Source organism: Chlorocebus sabaeus, chromosome 23, assembly GCF_047675955.1.
Source record: "Chlorocebus sabaeus isolate Y175 chromosome 23, mChlSab1.0.hap1, whole genome shotgun sequence".
Classification (NCBI taxonomy): domain Eukaryota; kingdom Metazoa; phylum Chordata; class Mammalia; order Primates; family Cercopithecidae; genus Chlorocebus; species Chlorocebus sabaeus.
Genome location: NC_132926.1, coordinates 72,099,385 through 72,125,455, shown reverse-complemented (window position 1 = coordinate 72,125,455; position 26,071 = coordinate 72,099,385). Strand labels below are relative to the sequence as shown.

The window sequence follows — 26,071 nt, the reverse complement described above, 5'->3', positions numbered from 1 at the left end:
TCTATTTTTTTTTTAGGAATAGAAGGACAGTCTGTGGAAGTTTCCAATATTGTGGACATCCGAAAAGTATATAACCGTGAGATTGCAATGAAAATTTCTTCTGATATAAAAAGCCAAAATAGATTTTATACTGACCTAAATGGATACCAGGTAATTTTCCTTTAAAATGTTTAAGTGATGGTTGTATTGGTGTATGATTTTTATATATAATAATGCCCCAGTTAATTTTGGATCCTTTGACAAAGTAATACCTAAAGTTGCAAATTATTTCTAAAATAAAACTGAATTTTGATAGATAATTGCGGGTTCTACAATTAGAACAAATATTTGGGAGACCATTTTTTTAAGAACATCTTTTTGTAAGGATTTATTTGTTCAAAGGGTAGATTTGGTGACCACTATGAATGTTAAATATCTTGATGCTAAAAAATATATATGTGTATCTGTCTACCAGAAAGGAAACATAATTAGGGATTGATGGATTATTATACTTTCTGGGATTTTTTTTTCCTTTTTTTTTTTTTTTTTTTTTGAGACAGAGTCTCACTCTGTTGCCCAGGCTGGAGTTTAGTGGCACGATCTTGGCTCACTGTAGCCTCTGACTCCCAAGTTCAAGCGACTCTCCTGCCTTAGCCTCCCAAGTAGCTGGCACTACAGGCACACACCACTAGACCCAGCTAATTTTTGTATTTTTAGTAGAGACAGGGTTTCACCATGCTGGCAGGCTGGTCTCGAACTCTTGGACTCAAGTGATCTGCCCACCTCAGCCTTTCAAAGTGCTGGGATTATGGACATGAGCCACTGTGCCTGGTCTGTTTTTGTGTTAGTCCATTCTCACACTACTATAAAGAAATACCTGAGACTAGGTAATTTATAAAGGAAAGAGGTTTAATTGACTCACAGTACTGTATGACTAGGGGGTAGCCTCAGGAAACTTACAATCGTAGTGGAGGGGAAGCAGACAAGTCTTACATGGCTGCAGGCAAGAGAGAGAAAAGCTCAGGGGAACTGCCATTTACAAAACCATCAGATCTCATGAGATCTCCCTGGCTATCAAACAAACAGCATGGGGGAAACCACCCCCATGATCCAGTCTCCGCCCACCAGGTCTCTCTCTCAACACCTGGGGATTACAATTCAAGATGAGATTTGTGTGGGGATACAAAGTCATGTCAGTTTTCCTCATAAGGAATTGATTCATGCCTATTAAGTTTATTCCTTATATATTGGTTTAACGTATGATCTAATAATGGGCTGTTGTAAGTTTCAGGAAAACTCTTCCTCTGTCTTTATGTGTGTTTGTGTATACCATTATACGTACACAGACACACATGTATACATATACATAGGTATATCTGTTTAGAAATAGGCAGGTATATATTTAATCAAAATTTTCATGAAATAGTTTCAAACTCTAGTAAGGAAGTTGATTTATACGGTCTTATCAGATTGTCAATTCTCCAATTTAGTAGAGCACTTTTGATTGTTACCTAAATCTCTGTTTTCTGAGTGTATGTGTTTGATAACATATCTTTGAAATACCATTAAAACCATAAGCATGTTTTTAAAACAAGTGTTTTAGAGATTTTTGGCTGTGAATAGAAATAATTTTATAATAAACACTTTTACTTTGATTTTCAACTGGGGGTGGGTGAAAAAGATTTTAATAATTTTCTCTTCTACGATTTCCTGCAAAAGTTAAATTTAAACTTTTTCCAAAACATAAAAATTTCAGCATAGTTTCTGAATTTGCATGTTAATTCGACTACAGCCATTTGGATTCCAAATAAAATCTCAACTTTATGGTGATTAATTTTTTTATATACAAAAGGAAGTCTTTTAAAATCATACAAAACCAGTTATTTGTATTTGTGGTTGTAGACATGAATGAGGAACTTAGTAAAACTGAATAACTAAGAATGTGAATTTTCTTTTTGTGGATGGAACGTTTGACTAAAAAAGAAAATATTACTTTTAAGTCTGTAATATTTATGCTTTTAAAATTGGCCGTTTTTTAAGCTTTGGATATAGTAGTACTTCAGCAAAACTAGATATCTAGCTCCACCAGTGAGGAGTGGCGGTAGCAACAACACAATTGTGATGGTTTTACATTTTTAAAAATAAGTTCACTTATACAAGTTAATTTGGTTTGGAAAGGAGAAATACAGAATTCTTTTAAGGTAGGTTTACTTTTTTTTTTTCTTTAAACATTTTACAGTTGTAGCTTTATCAGTTTATTAATTTCCCAAGGCTGCCATACAAATGGAATCATGTAAAACAACAAAACTTTATTCTTTCACAGTTCTGGAGACTAGATTTATAACATCAAGGTGTTGACAAGGCCATATTCCCTCCAAAGGCTATAGGGAAATATCCTTCCTTGCCCTATCCCAGCTTCTAGTGGTTGCCTATGCTTGGCATTCCTTGGTTTATGTATGCATCACTCCTGTCTCTACCTCTTTTGTCATATAGAGTTCTCCCTATGCCTGTCGTATCTGTCTGTCTGTGTCCAAATTTCCCTCTTGTAAAGATGCTACTCATTAGGTTAGGTCCCAACATAATCCAGAATGACCTCATCTGTTTCTGCAGAGGCTCTATTTCAAAATAAGATCACATTCACGGGTTGTGGGTGGACAGGAATTTGAGAGAGGGAGGCATTATTCAACTTAGTACGGCCAGTAATTTGAGGGAGACATTGCAGGGTTGTTGGGAAGATTAAAGATAGATTTGTGAAATACTCAGGACCATGCCTTTCGTTAATGGGCACTTAATACGTATTAACTATTATGGTAACTTTGTACCTCTTCTTTTCTTCACTTTTATGTCTAACTTTAATGAGTTTAAATGAGGAGATGACATTTTTATGTGGTATCATTAAGATTCACTGATAACAGGGTTCTGAGCTTAGAGTCAGTCACTGTGACCCAGATGGGCTTTGGGGTTACCGACAGTCTTTCTCAAAAAATAGAGTCATATTTCGAACATTCAGGTACTAGGTTACAAGGAATTGGAATTTGGAACTATCTACATTGAAACTAATCAAAAAGAGTAAGCACTGAATGGTTTTTAAATATAAATATGCATTTGATTATAATGTAATATCTTAGAAGATTTGGTGTGGAGATCTGTGGTATTTATTAAAACCAATTCAAGAGTAAGAAGAGATATTTCTTGAAAGGGGATAGAGAGCTATTATACTCAGCATTCATTACAAAAGCAGTATGTTAGATTTAGATGAGAAATGAATACTTAATACTTTTATAATTTGTTTTATGCAAATATTGGAGAGTTAGAAGACTTTTAAGCATTTTTATTCTGAATTTAAATAGGAATGCCTATTTTAAAAATCTGGGCAAGTGCTACCTTTCCCACCTAAAAATTGTTTTCTAATATCCTTGTGGTTTTTCTTTATATTCTTTTAAATAATGCTTTAATTTTTAAATTATTTCTTCCATTGAACAAAAAAGGAAGCTTTGTCTTAAAGCTCTTAGAAAGAAAAATCACCTGTCCTCCAGTTTTTAAAAGAATATATGTAAATATCACTTTTTGTAGATGAAATTGTTGTGTTTTATAGATTCAACCTAGAATGACACTGAGCAAATTGCCTCTTCAAGCAAATGTCTATCCCATGACTACAATGGCCTATATCCAGGATGCCAAACATCGTTTGACACTGCTCTCTGCTCAGTCTTTAGGGGTTTCAAGTTTGAATAGTGGTATGTATTGCTTACACTCTTTTTCACTCTGAAAGGTTTCAGTTCCAAGTGTATACTTTTTCTGTTGGTCAGATGTGGTATAATCTCTAGTTAAAACCTCCCTGTCTTCTTTTCAGCTTTTTTCTTTCAGCAACCAGACTATTAAGTTTGGGTTTTGTGAGAACAACATAAAAAGATGAATCTCCTAAATCTTCAGATGAAGAACAGGAGACCTAAAATTCCATGTCAAGATTTCTTTTTAAAGATAATTTGCTTCTCTTAATAGTGTTTACTTTGCAGAGGTCTCTATCATCATCGTGATTTAATGGATGTGGAAACTCAGATTCGGAGGTTTAGATAAGTTGCCTACGTTTGCACATTTGAGAAGTCGTGGTTCAAACTTAGGTCCTTCTGTGAATCATGGTCTTTCTATTCTGCTACCACCTGAAAGAAGGAAGGGAGTAGAAATTACAGAGATATGGGGATAAAGAGGTATGGCTTTAGGGATTCCAAAAGAGAAAAAGTGATGCATAGGAAGTGAGAGAAAGTAGTCAGTAGACACTGATTAATTTTTGCAAGTCTTTCTATTGAGAGACTTTGATCTTTTATAATACATATTTTTAATTGGTTATCATACATGGTATCATTGGTCTCCTTTCTTACATTCTAAGAGTTCGTAGAGATAAATGTCTGAAGGAGCCAGATAAGTGAGTGCACATGCCTAGTGTGTCCTTTGACACAAGCCCACTTTTTACATGAGGCGTATACATGCATTCTGTAACTTACACACACACAAACTGCTACTTCTCATTTTTCTTTGTGGCCTTCATCAGATAAGATCATGTAAACTCATGCCATAAAGACATGAATTCGGTTATGAAAATAGTAATGACTCCACATCAGGGATCCAATAGGGAGGGTTAGAGACTTGAGCAAACTGAAGAGCATGTTCCCAGTGTGCAGTGGGGCAGCATTGTTACTGTGTGGTTTGGGGCCCAGTGTTGCTAAATTCAATTTTTGAAGAAGAGTCCAGAAGTCTGGAATTTTCCGTGAAGTTGTTCAATCTGAAAAATATTGATATAATTTGTTAAAAAACACTATGTTGACAAAACATAAAACATTTTTGTGCCGTACATGACTCTTGAGCTACCCATTTTTAAACACTGCCTTGAATTCTCGAAGCTGTGCCCTCAATAGAGGACTAGACAGTAAGACTCAAGCCGTGATGAACAAAGCAGCATTATCTCAGTTCCTGGTAAAGACAAGCTAAGAAATAAAGTTCCTCTGTTTCTGCTATAGCCACCAAATACCTTAGTATTTGAATTAAAGCAATTCGAGTACAATCCAGTAAATCACTAAGTGCCAGTCACATGTTATATGTACCAACATTTGGAGACAGGAGAAGAGTTAGAAATTGCCAAGAGGTTGATATGCTAAATTGAATAGGTATGTTATGCCAATCATACCTATCTACAGCTTGTCACTTCACACCCAATTTAATCCCTGAGCCTAGGGACTAAATCTTGGACAGTTGTCTTTTAAATTATGAAGGTAGTGACAATGAGATTTCTACTCATCTCTGGTAATTTTAGGTACTAGATACATAAACTCAGAAGAAAGAAGCTAAACAGAGTTGGTATGACTATGTAATAGTAGTAATTGTTAGTCTTTTGTGTTTGCTATTTCCCTTTTGTACCAAATGATCATTTAATATAGTAATGGATATGAATGAATATGCACGTATTTTTAAGTATATAACTTCAGTTTTCTAAGTCTTATTTGAGTATTAGCTTAAGTGTGTGTGTGTGGTATATACGTATGTGTATATATGTGTGTGTGTGTATATGTGTGTGTGTATATATATATACGGCTCTAGTTGGTTTTTTAAATTTTTTAATCTCGTAATGATTAGCTTCCAAAACTTGAGCTAGGGGAAATATGGAAATATTGCATAGCAAATGAAGGAACCAGGTATGACCCCTTTTAAGCCAGAAAGGCAGGACAGTGGTGCTGCCACTAACATAGTGTCAGAGAAGCAAGGGAGTATATCATGAGTGTGTCCACATTCTAGGGCTTCTTCAGCGACCTGCTTCATATCAAGTAACCTAAATTTTATTTGTAAACCTGTTTTAGACCTACCCATCTATGTGTATTTTACTACTCTGTGTGTGATGTACATTTCCTAATAAACCTCATAAGCATTTTTGATTCCAAATGGTGCTACTAAAAGTTTTGGAGAACTTAATTTACTGTTTAGGGTAATGTTTTGGAAAAAAATTTTCATTTAAATTTTGATCTGTCCTGTCTCATTTTTAAATTTCTTATCAGATATTGTGAAACATTACTAAAGAAACACAGAAATACTCTTCTGTTTTATGAATTTGTAGGAGCTACTTTGAGCTATTATCAAGAGAAAGCCCATAGTGTAGTGGGTTGTATAAATCCACCTCCTTGACTAGAGGGGAAATTTAGAGCAAGACATCATGGCTTCTACTTAAGTGATGCTCAATGAATGTCAGTAATAAATAACTCTGGTCAGTTTTGCTTGTTTGTTTGTTTGCGTATTAGGTCAGATTGAAGTTATCATGGATCGAAGACTCATGCAAGATGATAATCGTGGCCTTGAGCAAGGTGTCCAGGATAATAAGATTACAGCTAATCTATTTCGAATACTACTAGAAAAAAGAAGTGCAGTTAATACGGTATGAAAAAATAACTAGCATGATCTGATACTGAAATTATGACTTTCCACTTTTAAAATTTTTTGAATCATTTCCAATATTGAGATTTCTTTATAGTAGATGTGGCCCACATTCACAGAAAGAGAACTCAGTTATAAATATCATGTAAGTTTTGCACTTAGGTCTTTCTATTTTTTATGTTTGCTTATTATGTAGATAAAAAATAATAACAGGAAATCAGCTTGGGTAAATATTTCTGAAATTATCTTGAAAAAAATAAGAATTGAAAAATTGAGCTAAATAAGTTAAAGAATAGAACTTAGTCATATACTTAGGAGATTAAATTTGGTAAACTTTATTTGAAATCTTAGTAAAATTTATTTGAAATGTTAGTGTACTTATTCTAGTCTTAGACTCTTCAGTTGAAAATGTATTTATATGTAGGTTTTCCATGTTTGATTTTTATTCCTCAAAGCAAAAATCTAGTACTCTGTGTTGAATGGTCTGGCACAAGCCCAGCTGGACCTGAATGACCTGACGATATGCTTGTTCAGGTAAAGTTATCTTCAGAGTTCTCCATAAGTTATCACGCACCCTGAACATGGGCTTTTTCTTTTTGCTCTATTTTCCTTTCTGCACTGACCATTTCAAGTCTTTTCTACTCTTTTCAGCCAGTGACCGCACCTGTCACTTTATAGAGAGAACAGCCATTAGACAGGGCTCTCTGTTCCAGTTACCTAACATCTACTTTCACCCTTCCCATCTTTCCTCCTGATACGTTAAAAAGAGACTTTACTATCCATCATCCTAGGCAGATCCCACCACTTGTCCTTGGAACTTACTCTCTTCAACCACCTCAGCATCCTTTTACTATTCATTCTCTCTCTCTTTCTCCCTTGCTCCTCATATCCAACACTTCCTGGGAGATTCTTTCTGTTAGCTTTTGAACACTCTTTGTTTTCTTCTGTTAAAAATAAAAATGGAATGCAGCCTTCCTTCAGACTCTTACTTCCATTTCCTGTAAGCTACTGTCCTCTCTCTCCTACCCGATTGAGCCAGAGTTTATGAGATGAGTTTATTTCATCACTTCCTTCTCACGCTCAATTTGTTTCAGTCTGGCTTTAGCCTCCATCATATTATGAAAGAGCGATTTACGATGTCAGTAGATCCAGTGGATATTGACTTTCGTCATCTTACTTCACCTTTCAGCAGTGTTTGACACTGGCCATTGTCACTCTGTAAGATACTGCCTTGCCAGGGCTTGTATGGATCTATGCAGCTTGGTTTTCCTCCTACCTCTCTGGCAGTTCTTTATCTCTCTATTAGTTCTCTACTCAGCCATTAAATCAGCTCTCAAAGCATGGCCCCTGGCCTTCTCCTTTTCTTATTTTTTATGCTATACCTTGGCAATCTCTTTTACTCCCCTGGTTTTGTTTGCATCCTTCACACAGGTAGAAGCCACTAATATATATCTCCAACTTAGGCTTGTCTCTGACCTCCAGATTCATCTATCTAATTGCTTCCTGCCTGTTTATAAGGACACCTCAAGCTTGGCATATCCAAAACACTCATTATCTCTCTTCCCTCCCAAACCTGACCCATTTCCAGTGTTCCCCTCAGTCAACAGCAACCACCGTCCATCCAACTCTAAGACAGACATGGGTTCTGCCTGATAGACGCTTCTTCCCATCAGCCTTTTCTCACAGAGTAATCGCCGTCACCTATCTATCTCATTGCCTGAATATTTCAAATTTATAATCTTCTTTACTTCCACCACCCTAATCTAAACTAACTTCCTGTATTTCCTGGGTCTAGCCTATACACATCCACCCTGTTCTCTTTCTGCCATGTGTCTGTTCTTAACCACCCAGAAGGCAGAATGTTTTTTGTTTTTTTGTTTTTTTCAAAGCCAAATCTAACTTTATTGCTTCCTGTTGAACCCTCTGATATCTTCTCATTGCTGTAAGTATAAAAGTCAAAATTTCTTACCATGGCCTCCAGAGCCCCTCATGTTATGGGCCCTGCATGTCCCCTAGGCATTGGCATGCCTTTTACTGTGTCTGCTTTAGGCCCACTGGTTTCTTTTAAGTCCCAAGTACTTTCCATCCCCTCCTCCCCACAGCACTTTTGCACACGGCCTGTTATCCTCTGCCTTTGGGACTCTTGGTGATAGTTCGATTAGTGCTTACTTCATTACCTGTTTCTGGACCAGATTAAAAGCTCTTACCCTATGCTGCCTCCAAACTGTGCATCTCACCTTCCTGCAAGTGTGTGATTATTTGATCCATGTCTTTTTCCCTCCTTTGGACCATAAACTCCATGAGAGTGGGGATTGTGCCTTTCTCTGCTTCTAGGATTGTTCCTGGCAGAGGACATGCCAAATATATGTCATATGAATGAATATCCAAATGCATAGATGAATGAACTGTTAGAGCACATTTTGCCACTGTATTTATTGCAATTTCTGCTTATTACCTTGTCTTCATATGCATGTTCCATTCCCCCTACTAGATTCCAGGAACTTGTTGCCTTCATTTTCATATGTCCTTATATGTGGTAGACATATTTTAAATAAAATACTAGTTGATTGAATTAAATGGCAACAGCTAATTAAAGCAAAAATTCTTCCAGTATTTAGAATATCTTAGAAAAAAGAATTAGTATCCACTTTAGATGTCAAGAGCCATACCATTCTTGAGACTCATGTTTTAAATCAATTACTGACAAGACAGCCTAGTTTTAAGGACTAAATCTGCCTAGGAAAATCATTGTCTGAGTGCTGACAGCTACTGTCTTTTGCTCCTCCTGAAAAAGTTTCTGGTTTATATGACTTTATATTGACACTAATCTACAAAATTTCTGTTAACTACAACAATAAAAATTTTCACATCAAATCAATAAAGCTTTGACTTAGAAGTGAAATAATTTGTTTATTCCCATTCAGAACTCCTTGGATAGTAATTGATTTAAATTTAATCTAATGTTTTTATATTGGTTAAATTTTTCTTTTACTCAAGTATGGATTCTGGGTCTTCAATTAATGGTTTCTTTTAAATAAGAAATGAACTAGAGAAGAGAAAATACATTTTAATGTCTAGTGAAAATAATTAAAAAGACACTTAATTGAGGAAAGTTAATACCATGTAACTTGAATTTTCTAGAAAGCGTTCTTAATTTCAACTCAGACTCTAATATCTAAAATAATGATGGAGGGAATTGAAGAGGGGGGATACTTCCTGAATAGGAAGATATTTTAATGGGAAGCCCTGAGCATGACAGAGACTCATGGAAATAATCCCGAGCTAAGTGGAAGTAAGTCCTGTCCTCAGAGAATTCTGCAGAGAGTCAGTAAAAACAAGGACTTGAATGATATCCACTGTGTGATATGTACAGGTGTCCAGCGAGGACTGTGGCTGCACAAGTTTGACCATGATTTATGCTAATCATCCTCAAAGGCGAATAGAAATGGAAAATAGGAATCATCTCTTCGGCATTGACAGGGTTGAATGTGTCCCCCAAGAGTTCATGTGTTGAAAACTTGGCTACCATTGTGGTAGTGTTGGGAGTGGGACCTTTAGAGGCTTTTGGGTCATGGGGGATCTGCCCTCATGAATGAATACCATGGGAATGGGTTAGTTATTGCAGCAGTGGCTTTGTTATAAAAATGAGCTCTCTTGCATGCACTATCTTGCCTTTCCACCATGTGATAACGCAGCAAGAAGGCCCTCACCAGATGCCAGTGCCATGTTCTTGGACTTCCCAGCCTCCATAACTGTGAGCTGAATAAATTTCTTTTATAGATAAATTATTCAGTCTGTGGTATTCTGTTATGGCAACAGAAAAATGGACTAAAAACAGGCATTGATGGCTTTAGGATTTGTTTCTTTGACCGTTTATCCTTACCCCTTTCCTGCTACTGGTTGGTTAATAAGGCACTGAGCTAGGAACCTTGGAAATGTTCAAGTGTTAAAATTGTGTTGTTTTACCTTTAAATATAAGGAGAAGAAATTGGGAGAGATCAGATTAAAATCTTAAATGCTTATATGGTTTAGAAAAGTGACAGCATGAGGGAGGTCAATGATAAGGGTAAATACTTAGGTGACCAGAAGATCTACATTAAACTTGAGGACATATCCCACTAAGACCCACAACTCAGCTCCAGCTGATTGTTTCCACATGGGACTGAATGCCTGCCCAGGGTGACACAAATTTCCAGTTTCTTGGGTAAAAAACAAAAAATGTGTTTTGGGTTTTTTGGGATTGATTTTTTAGTATGAATTTTTTATTAAAGAGTTGGCTTAAAAACAAAAAAAAACTTTACAGTACCATACAGACCTACCAAAATGTGTGTCTTCAAATTTGCCCCATAGTCTTCAGTCCTGGGCTACAGATATTTACCTCTAAATGTTATGATTCAATGTATTATTATTCATTTTATCTCCTTTGTCTTTTTAGCCCACCCTTCCTCTCTAGTGTTCTTGTTTCATTTATTTATATTGCATTTGTTTATTAAATTAATAGATTTACTTCAACAGACTTATTAAGTTCCCACCATGTTTCAAGTCAAACTGAATAAACAAAGGTAACTTTAAAACTGGTCTCTTACTATCTCACCATAATTTAACAGAATTTGATGTAAATGAAGTAGAAGCCTTTGATGTTTAAGGATCGTTTAACTCAAAGAGAGCTTAATTAAGGGCACCAAGGAGTCTAGCAGGAAGTTCTGACTTATGGAATAAGGGCTGGAACCCAGTGAGGAAGAGCTGTACTTTGTGTGGTTTGGATCAGAAGGTGCTAGAAACTTTCTTTAATGTCAAGCAGGCTGCAGAGAGAAAGCTACACTTATACTATCTGAAGCCTTCCAACCAACAAGAAATTAAATAAGATTTATAGTACTAGATTAGTTAAGTACAAGGCTGGGGGATTCATTTATAACTTAAACACATAAACTTTCCTGTAGAAAGCATGTTTTTAAAACTTTGGGTTTATCATGTGACTTAGAGTGGAAAGGTTACCTTTGTAGAGATTAATTTAAATATCAATGGTTCAACAGTTAATATCTTGTTGAGCCTCTTGTTGCTGTAAAATATGATAAGAAAGTACATGAATGGCGGAACCCTGGGTGAGACTTTGCCACTCCAACCTGGCGGTGTTATTTGTTCATGGTGCTCTTAGGGTAGTGAACCACAACTCTTTTCTAAACTTCCTTAGCTTGCTAAGGATAGTAAACTACACAGTTTTTAAATTCTTGAAGTCCTTAACATCCATGACGTTGTTTCCTTTTAAAAGACTGCCCGTCAAAATGTCTTTGAAACCGAATCTTGTTTTTTTAATGCAAAGGTAGTTAAAAGGTAAAGCTTATCTTTTGATTCTAAAGGGAGCTCTGTTTTCTCTATAAGGTTGGATGTCTGGGGTGGCAGTTCCCAGCACAGGGTCACAGAGCAGTGTGTGGCTGACTCCATGAAATTTACCTGGGGAGGCTTTTCAGCTTTGCATTTTCAGGACCCCACCTCTCAAGATTTTGTAGATTTGGGATAGGACCCAAGAATCTGTGTTGATTAAAGGTACCCCAAGTCATTCTGTTGTATGGTTAATTTGGGGAAATACCAATGGTTAGGAAGAACTAATCCGATGTGGAGGATTGGTATATATGCACGTTATTGTTTCTGAGGTATAGAAGATTAATCAGGAAGTGTTCTGGCTATTCACTGGAGTGGCGAGGAATTACTCCAAGAGTGTAGAACAAAGCCAGAGCTTTCTCTGAATGTTTCTTGACCTAGAGTGGACTTAATACTTCCCAAATTTGTTTTCTTTTCTGTTTCAATCTTTTATGTTTTATTACTCGTGAGTGACTTTGTCAGCAATCCTAACCTAGATTATGAAGTTCTTTGATCTTGGAGAGTACATTTAAAATATCTTGTTGAAATTATTCCCTTTATTCATGTTATTCTACAAGCTGCATTAAATTTCAGTATTGTTGGAGAATATTATTTTGTATGCTTTATTTAATCTTTCTTTTTAAAAAATGTGGAATGGATACATTTTTTACAATTCTTTCAGACCTGATTTTTTGTCAGTATCTTAATATTGCAGTGTCCCTCTGCTGTCTTAAATTTTTCTTTTTCTCTCTCCATGGTCTGAATTGTAATGACATCTAATGTTAGCTTCTGGCACGATGCTAGTCACTTTTTGCTCGCACCCTTCTGTGCAATGCTAATCTGACATTCTGAATTTTAAGCTCTATATCTCTATAAATCCTGTCTTTTCACACAGATCAGTAGCCAAGCCTTTTATCTGAGCCTTATATTACAAAAAGGATGCAAAATCAGAAGATATCAATGGAGTAATCATTTTAAAAAATAAGATACAAAATTAAATTTGATTCAAATATAACAGGTGATCAAAGGACCTTTCTGCATAAATTATTTTCTAAATTATTTTTGTCTGTTTTTACTCCTTAGGCATTATTGGTTAAGATTCTACTCAGTCATTGACTTAATTTTGCATGTCGTCTAGCATATTTAATCTACCAACATTAGTAGCTTATTTAATGTTTGAACCTACAGAAGTGTTGCCTTTAACCATGTATCACAGCAAAGACTAAAGCATTTTAAATTATATGGAATAATCATATACTATGTAAGTGTGTGATAACTTGAGTAATGTATTTAACACTTCTACTTTTGGAATAAAATAGTGAAACAATGGGCATTGATTTACCAAGTTGAAAGAAAACAATCAGATGATCTAGGCATGCCACCTATGTTATTTATATTTTAAAATTGGATTTATTTTGAGAGTTTTGTTTTCTTTAAATTCTATCATTGGGTAACATTTGGTTCCTATCATTTGGTAACATGGATGGACTTTAGCTTCGAATCAGTACGTGCCTTTATGGTCTTGTTAAGGTGTATAAATGAAACCACAAGAATATGGTGGATGAAACCTGGGAAGGGAGATAATATTTGATGATGCACAACATATAATCTATGTACAGCCCAATCCTTATACTTTGAGAGTTTTGTGATAGGTTGATAATTTTCATAAAAAGGTGTGCCTTGTCCTAAAATGTTTGTAGGAAATGTTTTCAGTATTTTTAGTATTAAATCAGTGGGAGAGATATTTTAAACATATGAGTTAGATGTGCACTGTTTATTTTCTTGTATTGCTTACAACTAAACTTGATAGTTTATGGAGTGTTTTCTAAGACTTATTTATAAAATAAAACCAAATTATTCATATATTTTTATATTTAAATCCTCTCAGATAGTTCTTTAATGTGATGAGAACTGGAAATACAGACCTCTTAAACATTTTTGTTTTTTCTTGATAGGAAGAAGAAAAGAATTCGGTCAGTTATCCTTCTCTCCTTAGCCACATAACTTCTTCTTTCATGAATCATCCAGTCTTTCCAATGGCAAATAAGTTCTCCTCACCTACCCTTGATCTGCAAGGTGAATTCTCTCCATTACAGTCATCTTTGCCTTGTGACATTCATCTGGTTAATCTGAGAACAATACAGTCAAAGGTATGTCTCAAAATATGTCTTATACAAAATTACTGTTTGTTATGTACTTGTTTTAAGGGGGTAAGGAAAGGGGAAAAAAGTGTGCTTTACTATGCTTTGAGGAATTATTAACAGGCTTCACCTTTAGCCGAAAGCTTCATGCCTTTCATTTGACTATTGCTCTATATTTTAAAGCATATCCTGATACTAATTTACTCTTAAATTCTGTATGGCAAGCAGGTCAGGAAATATTATTAGTAGGTGGACAATCTGGGCCTTAAGTTTAGCACTACTGACTTTTCCCATTCATTTCTCCTTATTAGACAGTATCTCTCAGAAGCTAGAGAAATAGTACTTAGTTATTTCTGTATCAGAGACTTTGCATTTTCGTACCTTTCTCTTGAGAATCACTGCAACTCAGTTTCCCATTAGAAAACCAACTGTTTAGAAGAAATATTAGAGGAAAAGCATGGGGAAGTTTTATTAGGTATGAAATTTAATTTGGTTAGACTGCAGTTATATATATACCTGTTTTTAACATCAAAAAAAATAGCATTTGGAAAGAACAAAAATTAGACATTTGACATTGTTCTTATGTGTTGCAAAGCTGTTTTGATATTGCAAATTGACATAGATTTAGCTAGAAATAGTAAGTGGTTATGGATTCTGTGGAAAATACCTCATGGTAAAGGCCTAAGTATGAAAAGAAGAGGATGCTCATGTTTAAAGAACATACAAGAGGTGAGAAATGTTTAATTTAGAACAAAGAACTAAAGCAATAAAGTAAGGATAAATGCCTATAATTTGAAAGTTAGAGATTTACAACTTTATGTCTAAGATATAGGATAAAAAATATAATTTCTTTTTTTCCTTTATAGATTTTTAGTTGAGACACTTTTGAAAATAAAGGTCAGATAAACAGGGGAAAAATAGCAATAGTATATTGTACATGCTGTACCCGTCACTTGGGAGAGGGCTCAGTTCAAAAGTATATTTTTCCCAAGGCAGTGGTTTTGGGACTTTGCCTAAATAATGTTTTAACAAAGAGCCATAAATCCTCTAGAGACAAGACAAAGAAGAAAGCATCTTCAGGCTTCCAAAAGGCAGGAAAATGTGGGAGGATAAATTTATGGGAAGAGTGAAGTCTGCTCTTAGATGCTTTGGCACTGCTGTCTCAGCTGATTAGCAAGCCTTGTAAAGGGGCCTGTCTTTAGACAAGAAAAGGCAGAGAGGCAGGGCTGAAGACCTCTTGTATTTGTAAATTGCTGTCCTGCCATCAAGCAGGCAGAACAAGGGACAGAATGGCCCCCTGGTTTTTTTCCTTCTTCAGGTCAATAATCCTCAGGTTTTTGAGAGAGAAGTATTTTGGTTTCCTTCAGAGATAAGGAACTTATGCTTGGCCATGCAGGCAAACATATATGACTTGTAATAATGACTACAAGCAAATGCTTAAGGCGTGTGTGTATATATGGAAAGGCTTTTTAAAATCATATGAGTGAACTTGCAGGATTTATTTCCTACCCACTACATACCAGTTACTGCCATAGGCACTAGGGATACAATTGTGAACAAAACAGACAAATGCCCCTGCCCTTCTGGAGCTTAGAATCTAATGGGAGGAGAAAAATAAGAAAAAGTAAGAGAAATATATGTTAGATGGTGTTAAGTGTTATGAAGGAGTAAAAAGTGAAGAGCCATTCAGAGGAGGTACCACAATTTTGATTAAGGTGTGTAGAGAGGGCCTCACAGGGGGTGATAATGGAGTAAAAATCTGAAGAGGGTCAGAGAATAAGAGACTCCTGCAGATTTCTGGGGGTAGAGTGCTCCAGGAAAAGAGCAAGTGTGAAGGCCCTGAGGCCGGAGAGATATGTGACCAGAACAGAAGCTCCATGAGAGCTGTGCTTGTCCTTTATTCATTGCTATATCCCGGTGAAGAACAATGCTTGCACAAAGGATCTCAAAAACTACTTTGAATCAGTGAATTGTGTAGATGTTTTTTCTAGGATTCTGCTGTGGTTTTTTGTAGGTCTACATTTTGGCTCCCTGAGGTGTCATGTCATAAATTAATGGGCTAAAAGAAATGGAAAGAATAGAGTAGAGGGCATCAAATACTCTGGGCTTCAGGTTACCACCGCCCAGCACAGATGGTAGAGGACATCAGCGACCTAAAGAACCCAGAAGCTTCTGGGGAGGATGGGTGGTCACTGTCCCTTAGCCTCACTTCTAGGTGGCTCCTCCACTGTAGTTGTTTTAAATGTGATTGTTTTCTGGAAGCAGCTGGAGCTGACTAGAGTCAGTGAGCATAGGGTTTTACCTTCTGTAAGCAAAGCCTGGAACTTGTTTTTTATGTCACCTTTTTTTAGTGGTCACTCACTTCTTCACATCCTTCCTGCTTTGACTGTTTTCTTGTAATACAAATCTAATCCCTTCTCAGATGAAAAATCCCATTGCCTCCGGAATTGGCTCAGACACTGAGCATTCAGGCCCTCTGCAGCCTGGCCTCTACTCACTGCGGCCACCTGGCTTCCCGTTGTTCTTTGTGCCTTTGGACAGGTGGGCCACCCTCCCTACCTGTGGGCTGAGTGACTGCTGACTCAGCTACCATTTATAACATGAGGTTAATGTCACATATTACTGTGTCAGGTCTTTTGCTAAAAACAGATGAAATCCTATTGTGAAAGCCTTTTGAAAACAAAAGCATTTTGTAAACATACCTTGTTATCCTAATGACACTCCAACTTGGGTGCAGATTGGGGTTTTAGCAGAGGGAATAGAGAGCAACTTAACAACATAAAGATTTGACCAAGAGGATTAAAAACTGAAATGTTAATAATGCCTATTGATAACCACCATGCTGGCACATAATCATAACTAAATACTTGAGAGTTTTGCATTATCATATAATATCAGTTGGTGCCAGTTCTTGTGTTAGCCTTTGACTCTTAGCACATATTTATGACAGTTGTTTAAAAGCCCGCTAGTAATCCAAGAGGAAGAATTGGTCCATTCAAAACCACTTCTTTGAAGAATTGCCCTAACCTGATAATAGAAAGATAATCATTGAAGGGAACTGTTGTGGGTATTGATTCAAAGAAAGTTGTACTTACCAAGTGTCCAGTGTAATTCCATGCTCATACTAAAAGAAAGACCAAAATAACTCAATGAATAAGTGCAGAAGCCAGACCTAAGCATTTTGGTTGGGTTCCTGTTTCTGTGAGCTGGAAGCTTCCAATGTGCAATAGTGGGCTGTTCATTTGGAGAATGCAACTCATTTTTCCCCTTGAAATAATGTCAAAATAGACATAGGTTCCAAGCAAGACCTGAAGTCTGCATTGGCTTGTATTTAAGTAAGCATTTTCCTAACCACCAGAGTATTTCATGAGACATGTGTTTGAAGGCCGCTTTAGCATGATAAGGACACATATCTTCCTGCCTGACCAACTCCTACAGCACCATGATAGAGATTGCCTTGCTTGGCCCTCCTCTGGGCCGCTGTCTAAAGGTTTCTCAGTTCTAAACCTCAGTTGGTTTTCTTGACTCCTGGGATAAGGGGTTATATATTCAAAGAACAGTGAGGGAGGCAAGTTGCAGGCTGCAGGTATAATAACCCACTGAGGTGGTTCAGCAGTTTCAACTACTAGTCCTCAGATTCGCTGTGTCTGGATCACACGGGGGAGATTTTAAACATGGAGACTTTTACAAATTTCCAGATCTCTGAGATTCTGATTCTATAGGGCTGGGGAGGAGAGCCTAGGAATTCATAATTTTTAGAAATTTTTCTGATGAAATTGCTGAGTTATCTCCATTTCCTAAATTAGGAAAGTAAGAGTTAGAGCTAAGTTAAATGATCAAAAATAAAATCACTCAGCCGCAAATGGCAGAATCAGACCTACAGCCAGGCCTCTGAATCTCAGTGCTATGTGTGGCCTCAGAGGGTGGCATTTGACTTTTTTAGAATTACTACATTTGTTTGTAAAAGTCCAAGCTTTCCGGGAATCCTCTGTATTAGTAGATGAGTTTACATTTTTGTATAGACATATCTTGCTTTTAGACAGACATATCTTGCTTTTCTGCTTTATATCAATTTTTGGAAATGATTATATGCCATATATTTGTATTCAGATGAAGAGGGGAACAAACATCTCTTGAAGCCCTGCCTCACAGCATGCTGTGTGGCCTCGCCCATTCCAGCCACTATCTACAAACTTACCCATTAGCCTTCCTATTCTGTTGACCCGTCTTTCAACTCTTTTCCTTGATCACCCCCTTTCCTTACACCATGAAGAGCTTGAGATACTACAAAGAAGCTTCTGTAAAGGTTTGAAACCTAGGAAACAGGAACACCACTCAAATATACTAAATGCAAAAGCCTTGTCATCAGGAAAGGACCATTATTTAAGAAGAAGGGAGATTGGGTAGAGAAGATGCTGGGAGGATCTCATGGGAGGACAGATCATGAGTCAGGCATCTGAAGCTGGAGCTGCAGGTTCAGCCTGGAATAGAGGGACAAAGAGGAAGCTGGTTAAGCTCAGCTTCATGGAGCCATTCTACTTGGAATCACTTTAGAAAAGTGATATGTAGTTCAACTCTTTTTTTTTTTCTTTTTTTTAAGATGATTTCCTTGACTTTTATATTTAGATGTATTTATTTTATATAAACATGATATATATATATCTTTTTATTCTCTATGTAATTTATTTTGATTTGTATTTAACTGTTTCTTGCAAATAGTTAACCATCATTTCAATATCAGCAGCACTTACTGAATAAGATTTTATCTCTCCACTTGTTCATTCTGCCTCTTCTTTTCTTATAAAAGGCAGTTTGAGGATTTTACTTTGTCTTTCTTATAAGAATTGATTGGTGCTTTATTGATCTCCTAGCTTCTGGAAAGGTGAGAATTGTGAGAAAAAAACATTCCTTTGTTGTACATATCTAAGAACAGCCGTTTACCTTCCCTTTCTTTCTGTCATTTTATCTTGTTGATCAAAACAGGATAGCTATTATTGGACATTTTAATGAGCACCCTAAAAAATGAATTTCTGCTGGTTATTTCCTGTCTTTGGACTTATAATGAAGCATGTAATTTTCTAACCTTTCCAGCTGCTAGAATGCACTAGAGATGAGTGTTAGATATTTTCAAAGAATCTGAATGGGTTGGAGAAATTTTCCCACCAGATGTGTAGCCTTGCCTTAATCTATGTGCACCTTACTAACTCTGTAAGGAGGGTGGTGTCCCATGAGTCCTGGAGAATTTGGCCAAAGTTATGGTCCCTCTTTTCCCCATAAATGGTGGGTGCACACATAGTGTTTACTACAGTTTTCAAAAGTGTACTGTTTCTTTTGTTACGAGAGAAGAATGACATAACTCACATCTTAAGATCTGCGGTAGAGGACTATTCACCTGCTTTTTCCTTAGAAGAGACTGTCATATGTATATAATTTCCAGAATGGCCTTAAATCCTATTTGAAGTGGGGTAAATGGATAGGTGGATAGGTGGTAGGTGGAAGGAAATTACAATTTCCAAAGCTTAATTTCTGAATTGATATATTTTTTGATAAGTTACAGTTTTATCTCTGCTGGAACCATCAGTCAATACTCCCCTTTTTCAGCCATAAATTGGAGGGGTTATCTCCTTTAGTTTACAGTATTTTGTTATTTTACATCAAAAATAATTTTTATCTTTTCTCTCCTGGCTAGGTATCTATGAGCACAAATTCGTAGCTAGTGCAAAGTTAGGAGAAGGAAGCTGTTAAAAGCTTAAACTTTGGAATCAGATGTCCTGGGTATGAGTGTGTCTGCTTCGCTTTCTAACCACGTGACTTAGAGCAAGTCACTTAACTCTCTGAGTCTCAGCCTCCTCCTTAGTAACATGGAGATGGTAATAATACTTACCTTAGAGATGTTCTGAGGATTGGAGATAATTTTAGTGTCAGTAAAGCGCTTAGAACAGTGTGTGGCACATAGTAAGCCCTATGAGTGCTTGACAAGTAAAGGTTCTTACCTGTGATCGTTCAGTCATGAACAATGGTGATTATCACTAATAATGAGGTAAAAACATTGGCACTTCTTTATAAATTAGAGGTTGACATTTATTGCCAGAGTAAATCTTGATGTCATTTTGACTTATTCCTGATATTTTAGGTTGGTACAAAAGTAATTGCAGTTTTTGCCATTAAAACTAATGGCAAAGCTACAATTACTTTTGCACCAACTTAATACTTTGTTACTAATTCCTCAGATATTTAAAAATAACATATCTAAAGTTGTCTGTTTGCCAGTCATTGTGCCAAGTGCTTTACATGAACTTTAAAGCTCTCACAACAACACTAAGAAGGTAAACAGTATTTTCATCCCATCTTACAGAATAGGAAAGTAACTGACCTAGAGATACGATAGTTAACTGTCTAGGGCACACAGCCATTAAATGTGGTCCTGGGAGCACACGCAGGTGTGTCTGAGTCCAGATGGCTTCTCAGAACCTTACACTGTCTTGCATGGGAACAAGAAGGGAGAGGGAGCACTGAAAATGTGAGGGAATACACTGTCTATTTTTCTTGTGTCCTCAGTAATAATAGGACACCTACAGAAGGATATCCCAACCATTGGCGGGAAAAGACTTAAGGGCTAATCCAGGATCACTTGTGGTCATTGCTGTTTGAGTATAAGAGAGAATGCTTTGTGATAGAGATTTTCCCGTATATTTACATATTTTAATACAAACTCATATACCACCTCAAGTATTTCAAAGGTTGTTGTGAAATAAAATGAATTAATTGATGAAAAGCATTCTGCACAGGGTGTGGCACACAGCAAGTGCTCAACAGGTATTAGCAATGACTGATATTGTCACTGCAGTTGACCCTCAGTCCTCAGAGGGACTCTTCACAGGTCCCGCTTAGCTTGCTGAATTTGTAGAGGTTTACTCAAAGTCACATAAATGGTTCATGGTAGAAAAAGTCATTGGTTCTGATCCAGCTTTCTCTAAGCACCGCTTTATCTGATGGCTTCATTCTGCAAACCAAATCACCTTTCCCCATACTCCACCAAGTTGCTGGAAAAGCCTCAGAGGCCCAGCTTAGTCTGTGAGCTGAATGTTGGTTTTATCCCCTGAATTAAGTTTGCAATGGGTTTTCTCTGTGCAACTTTTGAATACGCCAGCCTTACTTCAATAATCCAGCCTTGAAAGTGATCTAATTTGTTTTACAAAGATAGTTACCTACCACAGTGCTTGGCACAGTTTCAAAAATTGTAAATTTTCTTCTCCACATCCTCCCGTTTTGTGGGGTCCAGATATTACTAATGCATTAATGAATGTAAAAGCAGTTCTTCCGAAATGTGTTTACTCTCCTAGAGCATACAGTGTAACTACTTAAAGGTATCTGTTTTCCTGCATGCATATTCAATTTAAATTCACAGTTTCCCTACTTTGAAAAACAGTTTTCTTGGAAATAAATGTCTAGACAGGCTTTGAAACTGAAAAACTGCTGCTTTGCCTCAGGTATTTTTGCTTGAAAACTGATACTTTCATGAATATTTGATTTTTTTAAAACTTGGACAAAGATGATTGCTATTTCAGTTTGTTCTTACAAAAGTGATGTAATTTTAGTTTTGAGAGAAAGTATAACTTTTTCTATCAGTGAAAGTTAATTTTTATGACTTTTATCTCTATTTTTGTATTGTTGGTTTAAATCTCTTGTAGAATTCAAATGTAGAATTCCAAAGGTGTTTCCCTCCCAACTTTTTTTTGTCCCCTTCTGTTGCTATAAAGGCCTTAGGAATTCATTACTCCAAGAGCAAATGTGTTGCAGGAATTGTAGCAATGCATGCTATCAAGTGATAAGTAAGGATGGACCCATGAGTTAAAAAGGCCAAATACTTTAGGTTAATAGTGATATGTGCTTTTAAAAGAGCTTAATGAAGAGGGTTTCTAACCTGTTAATCTGAATACAGACTTTGTTATGATTTTGATATATGACTCTAGACATATAATTTAGGAGTTCCCTGAGTCTTTAGCTACAAAGTTGTAATGTCAATAAAGGAAATTTATGCTAAGGGCTTCCTGTGTGCCAGACACTTGACCAGATCTTCGTTAAGCTATTTCATTTCATTTCATCTTCATTTTATGGAAAAGGAAAACCTGGTTTTGTTGAAATCCACAGCTAGTAAATTGCAGAGCAAAGATCCAAATCTCCAGGTGTCTGACTCCCCACTCAGGCTCTGAACCACTCTTACTACACAGCTCCTGCACTAGCGCATTCTGCCCTACAAGGCAGCGTGAGGCACTTACATAGTATTTTCAACAGGTTAATCCACACAGTGACTCCATGAAGGAAATAATACAAGCATTACCTCCATTTTGCAGGCAAAAAAATAGATATTTAGGAAGAAGAAATTACTTTTCTAAGGTTTCACAGTTGGCACATGATAGAGTCCTCTTTGTTTTTCTTTGGGAGATCTAATGATACCATAAATGAAGGATTTCCTATTTATTTTTATACTACATGGGGAGGGTGTTTTAAATGTATTGAAATGCATTAGAAATTTTTATTATATGATTTAAAATTGCTGTGTGTATCTTGGTCTTGTGATGACTCAGAATTCCTTAAATGACTTTTCCTTCAAACAAAATCTTAGCAGTATAGCAGCACCACTACAAAATATCAGTGTGAAACATCATAACATAGGTTATTCCAGCCAAGACTCTGAGGTGAGGACAGCTTTAAACCGTTCAGGCACATTAAAATCAAATCGGTGGTGGAGATTCTGGCAGCTATTCAGGAAAGATGTCTCTTTAGTACATTAAAAAATCTTATCCCCTGGTGAAGATGATCAAGAGTTTGGGCATATTCCTGTCTGTGACCAGAGAACAGAGGAAAGAATCAGTTTTATCACAGTGTCAGTGCTAAGCAGCACATGACTCTTTTTTTCAAAAACTGTATGTTTCTTAATTTTTCCAGGGATTTTAAATTCATTTATCTTATCATAAACACCTTCCAACTTTAGGAAACATAAAATTTATTAAGATAATTGTATTTTTTAATATTCAGAGGCCTGAACCATTCATGACATTGATACTTAAATGGATATGAGAAATTTTATTGTGAGAAAAGGTATACTGACCCTCTTAGCTGTTGTCATGTGGATATTTTTATTTTTGCCTGCCCATCCACAATAGCTTCTGTAGTATCAATTTAAATGATACATCAGACTGATAAATGTGAGCTGGCCTACCAAGTGAAAGCATAGCTAAATTTAAATAGCTCTAATATAAAAATAATGAATCAATACATCAAAGATTAAGAATGCAGTTAGCAAAAATTAGTGTTCAATAAAGAAGCGTGTGTGACTTCTAAGTTAGATGGTATATCTTTCAATGACCAGATAAGGACTAAGTTCAGGTGTAGTTTATTCAACTGACATGTGTGTTCAAAAAGTAAGATGAAAACAAAATGCTTTATTTGAAGAAACTTTGATAAAACAAATAATATATGGACATAAGGAAACCTAAGATTATAGGAGAAACCAAGGCATGAGGTTACCTAACAAGTAACCTTAGAACATAATCTCATCTGGCTCAGTACAGGTAGGAGAGGATGCTAGCAGGTGAATCGACAGTGAGCATGGACCTGAGGAGAAATGAATTTGCCTAACTTTCTTGCTAAATAAACGTGCTTTTGGATGCTGACATCAAGAGAGTGGTGTGTGAAGTACTGTAAATATTTGCTTTATTGTCTGCGCGGTGTGACTCCATTCTGCTCATTTGCAGGTGGGCAGTGGGCATTCCAGTGAGGCAGCCTTAATCCTCCACAGAAAAGGGTTTGATTGTCGGTTCTCTAGCAAAGGCACAGGGCTGTTTTGTTCTACTACTCAGGGAAAGGTAAGTTGAAAAGGTTATTTTTGCTTACTGTTAATGTGCTTTGAAATCTCTTTCTGCAAAGAATCTTGACAATAAGATCATATTTCATTGCCTCTTTACTGTCTCAGTTTCATCAGTCTGCAAATTAGTTTGAATCTCCCCATCTGAAAAATACACTTTCTCAAAACTTCAGCCTGCTTTCCTTGTCAACATCAAAAGGCATAGCTGGAGTTTATGCACGTTTGAAGGCAATGCTCTTGTCATTTCCTCGGCCTTCTATTTCCAGCCTACAAAGTGCCTTGTTCCCAGTCCCCCAGTTTTCTCCTCCCCCGAACCATACATGCTCACATACCATTTAGTTCAGCACTGGTACACCCAAGTCCTACAGAAGCCAAGGCAAGTTTATAGTAACTGAAGCTTTATAGAGGTAGCCATAAAGAAGCAACTGGGAAAATTGAGACTGTAGGCTAGTAGGATAATCTACCCACAGCCCAGGAGGCAGCTGTACGTAGCACCAATCAGTTGTTTTCCCTTGGGAAATAAATGTAGGTCTTGGTCTTCTGATTAATGCAGATTTGCAAATGAGTCAACACTGTGCAGGCCAAACAGATCCTCAGTCTGAACACAGCTTGCTGGCTGCCTATTTGTTATTTCTCTTCAAGTTGGTCTTTCTGGCAGTTCCATCAAGCCTGTCCTTGGAAGGAAACAAACCTCCAATCTCCTGCCTTTGTCACTGAAAGGGCCATGACTCAGAGAAGGCAGCTGGGCTGATTTAGGCACACAGGTAGGTCTGCCTCACCAGGCAGCTCAGCTGACCCAACTTTCCTCCAAAACCCCATAAATAATGCTGTAGACCAGACTCAAGTGATTCAGTTCCAATCCTACAAATTAGCGTGTGTGGGGTCCAAAAAGAAAAGAAAAATGTGATAGGAGCCCTAAACCTACTTAGATAGATTAGCTTCTACATTTCTTTTACCCTACCCTGCTTGGAGTTGATGCCAAGAAAGCACTGATATTTTTATTACTTTTTTATTATACTGTATTTGCACTCTATCTTATTGTTGATGATCTAAGTATACTTGGTTCTGAGCATTCTGACATTAAGGCCTTGAATCATAAGGGGGTTATATGATCCAGAGAGACAGATAACATGGCAACAGTGAGGGAAACACTTTTCAAATGACCTGTCCACTCTATAGACTGGGACTCAATGACATAATGATCCTTCCTTGTAGTTTGCCTGTGTGCTCTCTCTCAACTCTGTTGGAACAGGAAAAAGTGGTTGAGGACTACCATTGTTAGGGATAAGTATGGACTAAAAGAGAATAAGGATGTTTTTAAAGCTTCTTGGCCATTGGGTGTCCTTTCTTTTATTGAAAAAGCCCCTGTGCGTGATAAAATTCTCAAGCAATAAAAAAAGGAATGCAGAATATGTTGCTCATGACCATTGCTGGTTTCCTGTGTCCTTCCAAGGATAGTCTATATGTTCAAGCATGTATATATGTATATTTAATTCACCCTTTTTTCCATAAAAGAGAACTTATATATGTATGTTTAATAACTTATGTATGTATATTTACTCTACCCTTTTTTCCTCAAAAGAGAATTTCAACATACTGTTTTATTCCTTCTCATACTGATTTTCACAGCATATATAGTTGTGTTGTGCTGCTAATCTTCAAAGTTGATCTAAATATGCAAATTTTATCATTTACTTTTCAGATGTTGGTACAGAAACTTTTTAACAAGTTTATTGTCGAAAGTCTCACACTTTCATCATTATCCTTGATGCATTCACCTCCCGGCACTCAGAATATAAGTGAGATCAACTTGAGTCCAATGGAAATCAGCACGTACCGAATCCGGTTGAGGTGAACCTGACTTTCACATTTAGATTGAGAATCATTGGCTTTTATACCTTTCTTTGTTTGACGTGCAATAAAGAAGCACATTATTTTAGCTTCTGGCTACTGTGAGAAGATAAATTCTGTGATTCTGTGATTTTTTTTTTTTTTCTTTTACCACTACAGTAAAAAAAAAAAAAAAAAAAAAGCCATGCTATCAGTCAAGTTTCTTTTTTTTTAAACTTCCTCCCATGAACTACCACCATCAGTATGAATTGATGCAACAAATGAAGGAATATTTAAAGACAGCCTCTCAACAGATTGTATCTCAGGTTAAATGCTAATTAATTATGTCTGTGTTGGGGGTTGTGAAGAGATTCTTATAATATCTGTGTGCTGATCCTTCATTAGTTTTACAAAAATACCTATTTGGCTGAAATGGAATAAAGTGTTTGTGGGTAAAAGCTAATGGCCAAAATGGTTG

General features: G+C 36.6%; 1 protein-coding gene across 1 annotated transcript in view; it reads left to right on the top strand.

Annotated features, from left to right (window-relative positions):
• The window catches only part of MAN2A1 (mannosidase alpha class 2A member 1), a 172,199-nt gene extending 146,404 nt beyond the window's left edge, over positions 1 to 25,795 (top strand). The window contains exons 17-22 of the mRNA XM_008014107.3: positions 17 to 150; positions 3,575 to 3,716; positions 6,264 to 6,397; positions 13,710 to 13,904; positions 23,654 to 23,764; positions 25,466 to 25,795. Of these exons, the coding sequence (XP_008012298.2) occupies positions 17 to 150; positions 3,575 to 3,716; positions 6,264 to 6,397; positions 13,710 to 13,904; positions 23,654 to 23,764; positions 25,466 to 25,618 (869 nt within the window). The 3' untranslated portion in view covers positions 25,619 to 25,795. The remainder of the gene's footprint in view (positions 1 to 16; positions 151 to 3,574; positions 3,717 to 6,263; positions 6,398 to 13,709; positions 13,905 to 23,653; positions 23,765 to 25,465) is intronic.
• Positions 25,796 to 26,071: the final 276 nt, after the last annotated feature.